The sequence below is a fragment of the Astatotilapia calliptera genome, chromosome 22, assembly GCF_900246225.1.
Source record: "Astatotilapia calliptera chromosome 22, fAstCal1.2, whole genome shotgun sequence".
Classification (NCBI taxonomy): Eukaryota; Metazoa; Chordata; class Actinopteri; order Cichliformes; family Cichlidae; genus Astatotilapia; species Astatotilapia calliptera.
Window position 1 is genome coordinate 3088455 of NC_039322.1, and position 13768 is coordinate 3102222.

Genomic DNA, 13768 nt, shown 5'->3' on the forward strand with positions numbered 1-13768 from the left:
TTTTGTCCTAAAAGAGAAAAATAAAAACATTTCTTTATAGATCACAGTCCAGCTGAAAGTATCCACATGATTAGCCTCATATTACACCCTTTAAACACTAATATTGAACCTTTAAACAGTCAGTGCAAAGAACTCATGAATGTTGATAAATATGAAGGTGATGATCCAGTTTATTGCATTGTTGCATTGTCCCTTTGCAATGACGGCTCATCGCTCGTGCTGCATTACAATGTAGATTCGACCAGTCGGCTCCAGTACAGGAAGTCTGGCTTGAGGAGACTCGCCCAGCTCTAAATGCTGGTCCTCTGAATGTCCACCCTGCTTCCACTGAAGGCGTGAAGATACAGAGATGTTCTCGACCCATCACAGGAAACTAGAGGCAGAACTATGAGGCTCTAGAATGTGTTGTTTTTGTCATCAAGCATGCACTTGTTCTGTGTCCTCAAGAGTCCAGAATGATTGAAATATTCTTAAAGAAACATGAAGAGCTTCACAACACTCACATTGCTGTACACACATGGTAATATATAAACTTCAGACAAAGAAACGTGAGAAAAAGCAGCAGACAGACGCTTTATGTGGTTTTATGTGATGACTTCTTCATTCTTCCCCCTACATGTAGGCAGGACTATACAGCATGACAGATATGGGAACACTTACTGAAACATTTTTCTCTGAGATCATTTAAAGTCTGGATCATACATAAGACTGAAGGAATCAGAGGAAATAAGTACTACAGCTACTCACTGCTATAAAATATATTTCATGTACTTTTCAATCTGTTAGGTGTGGCTGTGTGCAGGCAGGAATAGGACCCAAGGTGCAGACTCGGGAGACAGAACTTAAACCAAAACAGCTTTAATGCTGAACTCAAACATAACATAACTGGGGAAAAAGGTCAAAAATAAACTAACACCGGCGGATTGCCAAAACACACAGCAACGTAAACGGTAGATCGCAACACGGACACAGAGAAACACAGGGCTTAAATACACAGAAGGAGCAATCAGGGAATGGGTAACAGGAGGGAAACACAGCTGGGGCAAATCAGAACTGACGAGACAAAAGGAAGCGTAAACTGAACACACTGAGATAAGACACAGACCTTCAAAGTAAAACAGGAAACACATAACACAGACTCACATGCAGGCACTACAGAGGGAACAGAGATGTGGGACCAGGGCAGACACAAACACTGACTGAACACGGGGATATAGGAACTAAGGATACACAGAGACGCGAACTAGACAAGGGGATACAGGTGATAGGGGAGACAGAGCAACTAAAGAAGACAGAGACAAACCATAAGACAGAACTCAAAGAAACCAAAGACTAAAAAGTATAAATAATATAATAAACTCAAAAACCCTGGGTCAACGACCCAGGCATCCTAACACAATCATGACCAGAATAAATCTGAAGCAATAACTGACTAAATACAAATATGAGAGAGTTTATATATTTACAAATAAAAAGTTAATGAATCCAAAGAACAACTAGTGTGGTACAAATTTAAAAATGAATCATATGAGGATGTAGTTTTGTAATCTTGTTTACAGAAAAAATCCGTTTGACATAAATGTAGAGAAAACAGCTGATGTGAGAGAGTCTCCGTGGTATACGAGGAATGAAGGGATGGAAATTATTTTTCCCAAACATATTCCCTCATTATATGTGACAGAGAGCTCTGTCTAATACATTTGCATAAAAAATAAGAAACAAAACCATCAGGATATAAATATGTAATTAGGGGATAGTGATGACTTCTTAGAGCAACTTTAATACATTTTCAGTGACCCTTCACTCTAAGAGGACAACTGGTTCCAAGTCAATGCAGCAAATTGACTCACAACATAAGAGTGAGATGATTTCCATAGAGAGGCACTTTGCATCAGCAGCACCATGCTCCAGTGCTCTGGGAGAGTTTATAGTCCTGAGAGTTGAACACTGGATGACTGACAGCTGTCCTTCATCACAACAGAAGCCACAGCCACAACTGACTTTAATTATCCATAAAATCATCACATTCTCTGTAAGATTAAGGTCGTCTTTCGAACGGCGTAGATTTTAAACTAAAGGCTTTAAAACCAAGTCAGTACAAACATCACTAATGTCACATAACTTTGCCGACATCTGGCCAACAATGTTCTTTGTTATTAAACATTTGCACATAAATAAGTGACATAATATTCAGTACTTACTTTCAAAAGTTTACTGTTCGACACCAACTTCAGTCATCCAGCAGTTTTTTTTTTTCGGAAAAATATCAACACCGACGATGCGCTATGAATCCTGGGACGACGCATACACCGACCCATCCTTCAAATTGAGGGAAATAAGGGACACATTTGTCGGCCGCTTTTGGAGCAGCCTTCAAATTGGGACAGCCTTTGTCGCGTTGCTGTGGCGTAATCGGCCTTCAAGGCTACGGACCCTGAATTGTGATACAGCCTGTTTCCTGTTTTAATTTAAAGAGGTCTTCTCTGGCATGGTCAGCTGTGGTTACATCGCCCCTGGTGCTGTATTAGATAATTACATGGAGAAACCTTTTGAATACAAACGCGCTCACACACAGGTACTCACAGACACACACTATCTTAGCTGCTGCCTCTAAGCATATTGTGCATTATCGGTCTTGTGTGCTGCTCAGTAACATTCAGTATGTATTTATTATTTACTGTAACTTGTGCTTATCTTGGTTGTTGTTCTCTTTTTGCTTGTTTTCTTCTTTTTTTCCCAGCAGCTGATTTAGTGTCTTTTCCCTCTGTCCCTCTTTCCCTCTGTTTTTCTTTTTTGTGTGTGATGGATTATGAATGGCTTGAGTAAGTCACATGCCAAAGATCAAGTGAAAAATTCTCTCTTTAGTAAACAGCATCATCAGATTGATACACGTTTCTGTATCAGTCAGTCAGATGATTTCCATAGAGAGGCACTTTGCATCAGCAGCACCATGCTCCAGTGCTCTGGGAGAGTTTATAGTCCTGAGAGTTGAACACTGGATGACTGACAGCTGTCCTTCATCACAACAGAAGCCACAGAAATCCTCCTCATCAAAAACATGACTTTGATCTGCGTCCTCATCTGGACTCTCCTCTGCTGCTGCTTCACAGGTAAAGTCCAGAGAATCAAACTCCTCTCCTCTATCAACATCTGTCCCTCTGAAATGAAGCCCACAAAACCATGAAGCTGCTTTATGTTTTTGTCTCTGTGTCCTCAGAGTCCAGAGGACAATATACAGTGACTCAGCCTGGAGCAGTGAGCTCTGCTGTGGGAGGATCTGTGAGCATCAAGTGTACGACCAGTCAGGATGTTCATGGCAACAACCGTTTAGCCTGGTACCAACAGAAGGATGGAGGAGTTCCTAAACTTCTCATTTACTACACTAGCAGTCGAGTATCAGGGATTCCAGCTCGTTTTACAGGCAGTGGATCAAACTCTGACTTCAGTCTGATCATCAGTGGAGTCCAGGCTGAAGATGCAGCAGTTTATTACTGTCAGAGTTTTCACTATCCTAACAGTCAGTGGGTGTTCACACAGTGAAAAACAGTCGTACAAAAACCTCCCTCAGTCAGACTGAACAGAAACTGAAGTGACTGCTGCAGCTGGAAGATACTGCAGAGACTGATACAGTTCACTGAGGACACACACACACACACACACACACACACACACACACACACACACACACACACACACACACACACACACACACACACACACACACACACACACACACACACACACACACAGTAATGTTTATGTGGGTTTGACTCAAAACATCAGACTTGTGTCCATCCTGACGAGCTCGCACAGAAGAACATGTGAAACACAAAACAGTTGATACTGTGAGTCAGATCTGTGATGAAGAAACTCTCCTGTAAATATTCAAACTGGGAAGTAGTTATTAAATGAGAATATTTTAGTAAACTGCAGTACTGATATATGTATGTATGTAGATTGCTCAGCTACATTCTTGGTCACAGAAATATTTCACATGATTTGATCTGAAGATTTAAAGTTTAGTTCATCAAGTCTTTAACTTCATCTTTGTGACATAAATTATTCTGACATTTACACTTTTTAACCTGCACTGATGTTCTGAAAGACACATTTTTAGTGTCTCCTATGTTGAGAAAGAAAGTTTAGTTTTTCTTTGGGTTATTTTATCAATTCTGACTTTGAAGAAAACCAGGACGGGTCTCATCACGGGTCACATGCAGGTTACAATAATCTGTCACCATGTTTTCTACTTCTTCTACACCCAACAGCAAATATCATCACAAAATCCAACATGATGGAAAATAATGCAGCTGCAAAAGACTTTAAAACTATTTATAACAGGGAGCAGCTGTTGGCTGTGATTCTATTTTTAACTTATTGCTTTTTCTTTTCTTTTTTTTAGTTGTTTTCATTTTTTTACATTTACAGTCTGATGTGATACAGCACATGTGATTCTCTCAGTCAAAGTTACTGAAGCAGAGATTTTCAGTGTATGGAAGCATCACTGCTGAAGCTGAAGGATGATTATCAGACAGAAGAGCAGCTGAATGGAAACACATGAAAACCACTATTTGAAGACCTCAGTTTTTATTTGAAGTATTAAAACCATCAACAGTGCCACAAGCATGAAAACATGAAAACTATCAAAGCAATACAGACACAGAGGGAGCAGACTGAGAGAAGCTGCAGACTAAAGCCAGTATCAGAGTCCCAGTGAGTCAGCTCAGGACTGGGAACACTGGTCTGTCATCAGAGTCTCTGAGAGTGGAGTGTGGGAGCCCTGGGTGGCCTCACAGGTCACAGAGCCCACCTTCTCCCACTGGTCTGCAGGGAGCCTCAGGGTGCTGCTCCAGCTGTAGTGGCCGTCATTCTGCAGCACCCCGGGGCTCCTGCTCTCCTCCCAGCTGATGCTGCCACTGCCATCCACCTTCCAGGACAGCCTCCAGTCTGAGGGGAAGCCCTTGTTGGCCACACACATGACTGTAGCCTTCCCCTGCTGCAGCTCCTCACTAGAGGGCGCCAGCACGGTCAGGGAGGGAGGGACTCGGCCCACTGCAGAGAGAGAGAGAGATGTTAGAGAAACTGGGAGTTTGGGTGAAACTGATCTCCAGATGTTTCACTTCCCTCTCTGAGCTTGGTAACCATGGTAACAGACAGGCTTCACTGCTGAACCATGGCAACAGACGAGTTTCAGTACCAAAGATAAAAATATTAAAGCGTTTCTTTGACTTCTGATGTCCTCGTCTGTAATCTGTGAACTATTACTTAGTTTTATAATTAGAATTAAAATAATCAGAAAATTAATTTGTCAGAATTTTATCAAAACTCAAAAATTAAACAATTTTGTATGTAAAAATGGAAAAAAACAAACCAACTTATTTTTGGTATATTTGGGAAAAATAACTTAATTACAAATTAAATCTCATAAACTGAGCCCAACGTGGTCAGCATGCTTTTAGAGCAGGGGTGGGCAACTCCAGGCCTCGAGGGCTGGTGTCCCTGCAGGTTTTAGACGTGTCCTTGAACCAACACAGCTGATTTAAATGGCTAATTTAGCTCCTCAACATGTCCTGAAGTTCTCCAGAGGCCTGGTAACGAACTAATTATGTGATTCAGGTGTGTTGACCCAAGGTGAGATCTTAAACCCGCAGGACACCGGCGCCCGAGGCCTGGAATTGCCCACCCCTGTTTTAGAGTATGGTTAAATGGTAACCATATGGCAGTATAGTAATTTTAAATCTTCATCAAAGGCGAAATGAAATGGATGACAAATTATTTGCAGATACTTTGGCAAAAGGTTAAAACATAGAAACAAAAATGTGCCATCTATGAACTGTTTTTGAAGAAAAAATTCTAAAAAAAAGTTTTAAAAATGTAAGTTTCATTGAAAGAAAATGCTCAAAAAGATTTTAGTGTGAAATAATAACGGCATCATAATTGCATAATTTGTAGAAAACTTTGCACTTTTCTGTTGCACTGTCTTGTGTCTGTATCACTCTGTTCTGTTTTTGTAGTTCTTGTATACTTGCACTTTATTATAGTCCTATGTTGATTTACTGTTATATGTAGCACCAGGGTCTTGGAGGAACGCTGTCTCATTTCACTGTGTACTGCACCACTGTATATGGCTGAAATGACAATAAAGCCACTTGAACATGTTACATGTCAGTCGTGACTTGAGTGTGTTCAAAGCAAAAGGAGATAAAAGACCACAAATAAGCTGATTATCAGTAAACCGCCTGACATAACACAACACTCATCCACAAGAAAAACTGGCAAACAACAACAACAACTGGTAAGCTGCCTGAGTCGCACACAGTGGAGTGCCCGCGGAAACATAAAATGTCTCTGTTATGGGTCGAATATTTCACATTTCTATCAAGTAAATGATTCCATGCTGTGTTTCAAATTAAACTGAAGAGTCGTGAGTTCATTAGTCTTTGGTGAATAAATAATGACATCGTCTAATATGCCATATGTCGTTGTTTCTCTCAAGCTATATTTACCAAATTTGGAGTCTTTTAACTCTAACACATCGATCCAAATTCACCCACAGATGTTCAACTGTCTTAAAGTCTGAAGGACTTGAAGGACACTTTATATGATTTATGTCAAAGAACAAGTGGTGTCATGAAACGGCTGAGCAGGCAGGAAAGGACTCAAATGCAGACTCCCAGAAACAGGACGTAAAATCAAAAACCAGCTTTATTTGCTGAATGGAAATACAAAACAAAACTAGACTGGGGGAAGTATAAACTACAAACACAAAGAGGCACACAGGGAAACACAGCCATGAGGGAGGACGCAACACAGGACTGAGGGAGACGCTGACCTAAATACACAGAGGGATAACGAGAACACACGAGGAACCCAGCTAACACGAATAACCACAACGAGACAAAACGACCATGGAAACACAAGACCTTCACAATACAACAGGAAACATGATGCGGGAGCGGAGAAGAGGCAGACGAAAGGGAGTGAGGGAACACGAGGGAGAGAGCAGACACGACGGGCTGGGAAACATAGATAAACATGACGGAATGAAACACACGGAGGAGAAACAAGGCACAAGAACTCACACCACAATATAAACACAGACACACAGAGGGAGACACAAAGGGCAACGACACAAGGGGAAGTCTAATAACCAAATCTAAACAGAACAATGCAGGCATTAAAGAATGATCCTTAACATAAACAAGTAGACTTAACATAATACAAAAAAATGACAAAAACACAGGAAACGCAAACCGCTTGGTCGAATGAACCAGGACAATGACAAGTGGTCTTGAATCATTTCAGCAAAATGCCCCTGCAGGAGAAAAGCCTTCACATCTCCTCACTGCACGAGTAAATTTTGACAACATTTCTCATCTGTCTATAAATCATGAAGGGTTCATGTGAGTCACATGCCAAATATGCCATGACAACTCTTTTTAGACACATCACACTGATCCAAGTCTCTGCTGGAGTCAGTCAGATGATTTCCATAGAGAGGCACTTTGCATCAGCAGCACCATGCTCCAGTGCTCTGGGAGAGTTTATAGTCCTGAGAGTTGAACACTGGATGACTGACAGCTGTCCTTCATCACAACAGAAGCCACAGAAATCCTCCTCATCAAAAACATGACTTTGATCTGCGTCCTCATCTGGACTCTCCTCTGCTGCTGCTTCACAGGTAAAGTCCAGAGAATCAAACTCCTCTCCTCTATCAACATCTGTCCCTCTGAAATGAAGCCCACAAAACCATGAAGCTGCTTTATGTTTTTGTCTCTGTGTCCTCAGAGTCTAAACCTCAGGTCCCAGTGACTCAGCCTGGAGCAGTGAGCTCTGCTGTGGGAGGAACTGTGAGCATCAAGTGTACGACCAGTCAGGATGTTTATGTTTGGAGCAACTATCACTATTTAGCCTGGTACCAACAGAAAGATGGAGGAGTTCCTAAACTGCTCATTTATACTGCTACCACTCGAGCATCAGGGATTCCAGATCGTTTTACAGGCAGTGGATCAAACAAAGATTTCACTCTGACCATCAGTGGGGTCCAGGCTGAAGATGCAGCAGTTTATTACTGTATGGGTGCATTTGATAGCAGCTACTGGGAACCGCGCACACAGTGAAAAACAGTCGTACAAAAACCTCCCTCAGTCAGACTGAACAGAAACTGCAGTAACTTCCAGCTGCAGCAGAGACTGACACAGTTCAATGAGCACAACCACAATTTCATGAAGGGACTGAATTTTTCATCACATCACTCAGAAATCTAAAGTTCACTATTAAATGATCATTATGGTGGAAACTTCTTTCTACCCACTCAAAACTCAGGAAATCTCAAACTGTCACGGTTGTTGCTGTGAATCTTTGAGTAGTTAGAAGATGCTTGATCATGAACTTTGACCTCAGCTTCATAATGGATCACAGACACACTGTCTTTAAATAAAAGAAACAAATCTCAACACTCAGTCACCCTGAAGCTCAACGATTTCTAAAGATTATTAAAGTGATTCTTTTTAAGAAAACAAACACTGCTGTCAGTCAGTTCAGTGTCAGCGTGGTTCTCCAGGTGTCCTTTTAATAAATAAATCCAACTTTAAGTGGAAAAATAAATAATTTCAAACCAGAAATCGAATCAGTGTAAAGTCAAATATATCCAGTTTTACATTCAGCTCTTATGAGACCAGAGTTTTTTAGTTTTCTCTCGTCTTCATGTTCAGACAACAAACATTTGAAAGTGAGGCCTTTAGCCTGCATGTTAGTAGCTTTCAGCCAATCAGAGCAGAGTTCAGGATGAATAAAGTCACTTAGTGCATTAGTGTGAACTCATCTGCCTTCTGCAAAGAGGACACCTTCTGTTCATTTAGATCAGCCACAGAAGAGCTCAGGCACACATTTCATAAACAGCTTCACTATCATTAGCTCACACACTGATGTTAAATCAGTAGCATTTCAAGCCAAGCAGCCATCAACAAGGATTCCTGTCACTCTGTTGACGTCAGAATTAGTCTCATGTCATGTTTTCTTTAGGCTTCCAAGTTCACACAATTCTACCTTTGAGTTTAAACTGTCTTCAGCAGGCTTGACTCTAGAAAAATAATCCTTATCTTTTCACATAGATTGCGGCCAGAAAAAAAGAAGCGCTGTGAAGTGTGTGGACCCAATATAAATGCACCAGATACATGCAAGAAGTACATTTGCAATATACACACACAGTGAAACTCTGCCCCTCATGGTTGGTGTAGTCTGGCATGAAAATAGCCATGTTCAATCGGACTAATGTGTTGTTCAGACAGATGTTGTGTAAACTAACCAGAGTAGGTTACATTTCTAATGAAGGTCAAACAAATCAATCACTACAGTTTTGGAAAAACTTGCTTTATTTGTACATTTGTTCATTATTTTTCAGTCTCACTGAGGGAAGCTTCATAAGCTCAGGACAGCTGCAGCTGACTGACTCTGTGTGTTTGCATATGTGTCCTGCCTCTCTGCTCACAGCTGTTAAGAGGCCAGTGTTGATCAGTGGCTGTCCAGGCCTTTCAGAGCCACTCACACACCAGCAGCACAATGATGATGTCACTGACTCTACTGCTGGCCACCCTGGGGCTCCTTGTTCAGGGTGAGACTCTCTGTCTTTGCTTCAGCATGCAGCCAGGTTCACCACAATGATGTTCTGCTATGATGGAGAAACTCTGGAACCAGCAGCACTGACCTTCTTCCATCTGTTCTCCATGTTAGAGAAATGATCCTCTAATGTTTGGATGTTGGTCATCTTTCTCTAAACTTCTCCTCTTTTCATGTTTTCAGGTTCATCTGGAGAAATCATCCTGACTCAGACTCCTACAGCTCAGTCTGTTGTTCCAGGACAGACTGTCTCTATCAGATGTAAAGCTAGTTCAAGTATGGGTAGCTACCTCCACTGGTATCTTCAGAAACCCTCAGAAGCTCCTAAACTGCTTGTTTATTATGCAACAACCCGTCAGTCTGGAGTTTCTGATCGTTTCAGTGGAAGTGGATATGGGACTGATTTCACTCTGACCATCAGTGGAGTTCAGGCTGAAGATGCAGGAGTTTATTACTGTGGACAAAGTGGTTACAGCCGCCCGTTCACACAGTGAAAATCTGTCGTACAAAAACCTCTCAGCTGAAAAGGAACTGATCTGAAGCAACAGCTGCAGAACAAACTAAAAGACTGGGAGGAACGATTACTTTAATATTTACTGTGAAATTTCATTTGTGTGCACTGTGAGATTATTATATTATCTTATGCCACATTATACCCCTAATTAAAGGTTGTGAAATTATTATGTAGTTTTAGTTTGCATTATTCTCCTTAGAAGAGTAGTCCATCAGTCTGACTCATTCTTAGTTTCTACATTTATAATAATAGACAGTGTGTCCAGAGAGAGCCTCGACCTACTGCAGAGAGAGAAAATAGACTTTAGAGAAACTGAGAGTTCAGATAAAAGGACATAACTGGAAGGTAAAATATAACAAGCTCTTATTAACAATACAAATACTGTTGTCAGGGTTTCTGCACTGATGAGCAGCTCTTTTCTATTTGTAAGCTGTTAAATATTAAACTGATGCTTCTGTGGAGCTCAGCTGCAGTCCAGAAAATCATTGTAGTCACATCACAACTAGTGTCTATAATATTCTAATATTCTGCTGATTAACAAATCAAGCATGTTGTGCAAACAGTATTTGTAGGAAATGTGTTCATTGTCATGTCAGTGGAGATTTAGCCTCATGGACATTTCCAGCACAAACGAATCACTGGGGTGGCTGTAGCTCAGGCGGTAGAGCAGGTCATCTACTGATTGGAAGGTTGGTGGTTCGATTCCTGGCTTCCTCCAGTCTGCATGGCAAGATATTAACCCCGAATTGCTCTCCGATGCATCCATCGGAGTATGAATGTGTGTGAATGTTACTTAGAAAGCACCTAGAACAGTGTGCTTGTGCGAATGGGTGAATGCACAAGTTGTGTAAAGTGCTTTGAGTGCTCAGAAGAGTAGAAAAGCGCTATATAAGAACCAGTCCATTTACCACTGTTACTGTTGTAAAAACCTAAAGTTATTTAGTCCATTTCCAAAGTATTAATGTAGACAGAACAAAGAACTAAAAAGTTTCTCTTTAAAATAATATCTTACTAATGCTTAAAAGTGTGACATTAATATAAAGTCGTACAAAAATCTGAAACCAATGAAAATAAGATGTGATCATCCTCCTGACAGACCGTGGTCTTTGTCTTGTGTTAAGAGGTTTAGTGAAGTGAGTTTCTCTCATTTTGCTGTGAACACCAGAAGAGATTAACTTCTATATAAGTTGATTAAAGCAGAGCTGTAGTCTCTCATCTGCCTGCATTCCTGTGTTTGTTCTGTTAGTCTGTTCTTAACATCATGTCCACTGTCGAGCTCAATTCTGTCGTCATTATTTGAGTCCAGTTATTGTCTCGCTGCCTTCTGTGAGTTACTCAGCCTCTGTTTTGTGTGCTTTAACTCTCAGACTCCTGATCTCCACCTCATCCTGACAATTAGAGATCCTCAGCTAAGTCTCCACCTGCTTCACCTCTGCCACCACCAGCTTCTAGACTCTTCTCTGCTTTGGTGCTTCATCACAGTTTCACTGACATATAGTTCATTAATCAAACTTCAGTAAATCTTCTCTTAAACTTGATTTAAATGATTTCTGTTTAAACATACAGATGACACCCTGCTTTTTAATTTTACTTATTAGGTTTTTATTCTTATTTTGGTCTGGTTTTACAAATATTACAAAATCTTAATTTTTTAATGTGCATTTATTAAACTCACAGAGTCAAAGAACATGTTTTCTCGGTACGTTTTTATTCTTTTAAGAGTTTGAAATATCAGCTTTACAACAGACACAAAAGGATGAAACTAGAGGAGATTGTTGCTCTGATTGTTGTCATTATGAGATGGAAATATGACTATTTAATGAGTTTATTTTTTAAATCTGCAAACACAAAGAAACAAAGAGACAGAAGAAAATCAACATCAAAGACTCAGTGATTGACATCAGGACTGGGAACACTGGTCTCTCCTCAGTATCTCTGAGACCGGAGTGTGGGAGCCCTGGGTGGCCTCACAGGTCACAGAGCCCACCTTCCCCCACTGGTCTGCAGTGAGCGTCAGGGTGCTGCTCCAGCTGTAGAGGCCGTCATTCTGCAGCACTCCAGGAGTCCTGCTCTCCTCCCCTCTGATGCTGCTGCTGCCACTGCTGTCGCTCGTCTTCCAGGACAGACTCCAGTCTGAGGGGAAGCCCTTGTTGGCCACACACATGAGCGTGGCCTTCCCCTGCTCCAGCTCCTTGTTGGAGGGACCCAGCACCTTCAGGGCGGGGCGGGTATCACCTAGGAAACACCAATCAGCTTAGAGGACAGGAACCACAATTTGAATTTCTCCGTTAAGAAGTTTCTGTCAGGTGTTTTTTCTGCTCCACCAGTCATTCACTCACACATTGTTTCACTTCCCTTTAAGAAACCTCTCATGCATATCAGCACAGAGAGAATCATCACACAGTTTGACCTGAAATATGTTCAAACTACACTGGAAATAAAAGAAGCAGATGTGGAAACATTTACAGCAGAAGTTTGGCTTTAAAATGATTAGAAGTCTAAATCATGGACGACTGAAGACATTAGTGGACACAAGCACAGAGCAGCTACTCATTCATACAGATTTGAAATGTTATTGAACAGCTCACATGATTTCAAACTAAATCTGAAACATCTGACACGATAAAAACATCAGAAAGCAAACTTTAACTCATCCAAACAGCAGCTGATGTGGTGGAAATTTACAAACTAATCATAAGATGATGAAGTTTACTCTTGTCTACATTTTACTGTGACAGAAATGTAGATTAAACAAGAGAAACTCGCAGAGCTCATCTGAATTAGTCCAGTAAAAAGGACAAACATCAAACACTAAATTATTTTAAATAAAAAAAATACTTTTGTCTCATCTAAGCAGCCTAACAAGTAGTTATTAAATAAAATGATACAATATTTAATAATAAACACAGTTTAATTAACTTACTTCCAACATCCAGTCTGGTTCCTCCACCAAAAGTCCACCACAGTGATACAAACTCATTGAGGCGCCGTACAAAAACCTCTGACTGTAGAGAGACACGGCTCTCTGACTCTGACAGACTGGATTAAAACTAAAAGCTCTCTAGACTTAACCAGATGTATGTATATGTAAAATATCCTCAAGTCCACTCTGATGTTTTATACCATTTGTTAATATTCATTTTAACATTTATTCTGAAGCTAACTTTGTTTCTTCATGAAAATTTATGTAAAAATTATTTTACCGAGTTTTTTTCTGGCACACTGAACAGAAAAGTCAAGATAATTACAAGAAAGAAATCTGTTAAAGTAAAAGCGGTTTAAGTTTGACTTACTTCCAACATCCAGTCTGGTTCCTCCAGATCACGTGTTTCCGGTTACTGTGGAGGTCGCAATATGGCGCTCCCCAGTGGCTGCAGCCCTTCTCTGTGCATGGGGCTGCACGCCGCTAACACGCTAACGATCTAACTGCGCTAATGCGTTGACGCCGTGCAGCCAACGCACGGGGCGATCTGCGTTAACTCGCTAAGAGAGATTTGTAGTGTTAATGCAGTTGTGACTTCAAAGTCATTTTAACACAATTAACGCTAACAGCACTACTCTAAACATTAAAATGTACTTTTAACCTACATTCACTAAACTTCAAACTGCATCAAAAAACTATTTTGTGTGTACTCC

At 40.8% G+C, this 13768-nt stretch overlaps 4 gene segments (V, D, J or C); 2 read left to right on the forward strand and 2 right to left on the reverse strand.

Annotated features, from left to right (window-relative positions):
• The first annotated feature begins 3058 nt into the window (after nucleotides 1–3058).
• LOC113014119 (Ig kappa chain V region 3547-like) lies at nucleotides 3059–3573 on the forward strand. The segment is given in 2 exon segments: nucleotides 3059–3110; nucleotides 3218–3573. Coding segments are annotated over 2 exon segments (375 nt in total).
• A 997-nt stretch (nucleotides 3574–4570) lies between these two features.
• On the reverse strand, nucleotides 4571–5145 carry LOC113015160 (Ig kappa-b4 chain C region-like). The segment is given in 2 exon segments: nucleotides 4571–5052; nucleotides 5121–5145. Coding segments are annotated over 2 exon segments (354 nt in total).
• Nucleotides 5146–9528: 4383 nt separating this feature from the next.
• Nucleotides 9529–10261, forward strand: LOC113014115 (immunoglobulin kappa variable 6D-21-like). The segment is given in 2 exon segments: nucleotides 9529–9613; nucleotides 9802–10261. Coding segments are annotated over 2 exon segments (363 nt in total).
• A 1559-nt stretch (nucleotides 10262–11820) lies between these two features.
• Nucleotides 11821–13446, reverse strand: LOC113014120 (Ig kappa-b4 chain C region-like). The segment is given in 2 exon segments: nucleotides 11821–12367; nucleotides 13426–13446. A coding segment is annotated over 1 exon segment (264 nt).
• Between the last annotated feature and the right edge of the window lie 322 nt (nucleotides 13447–13768).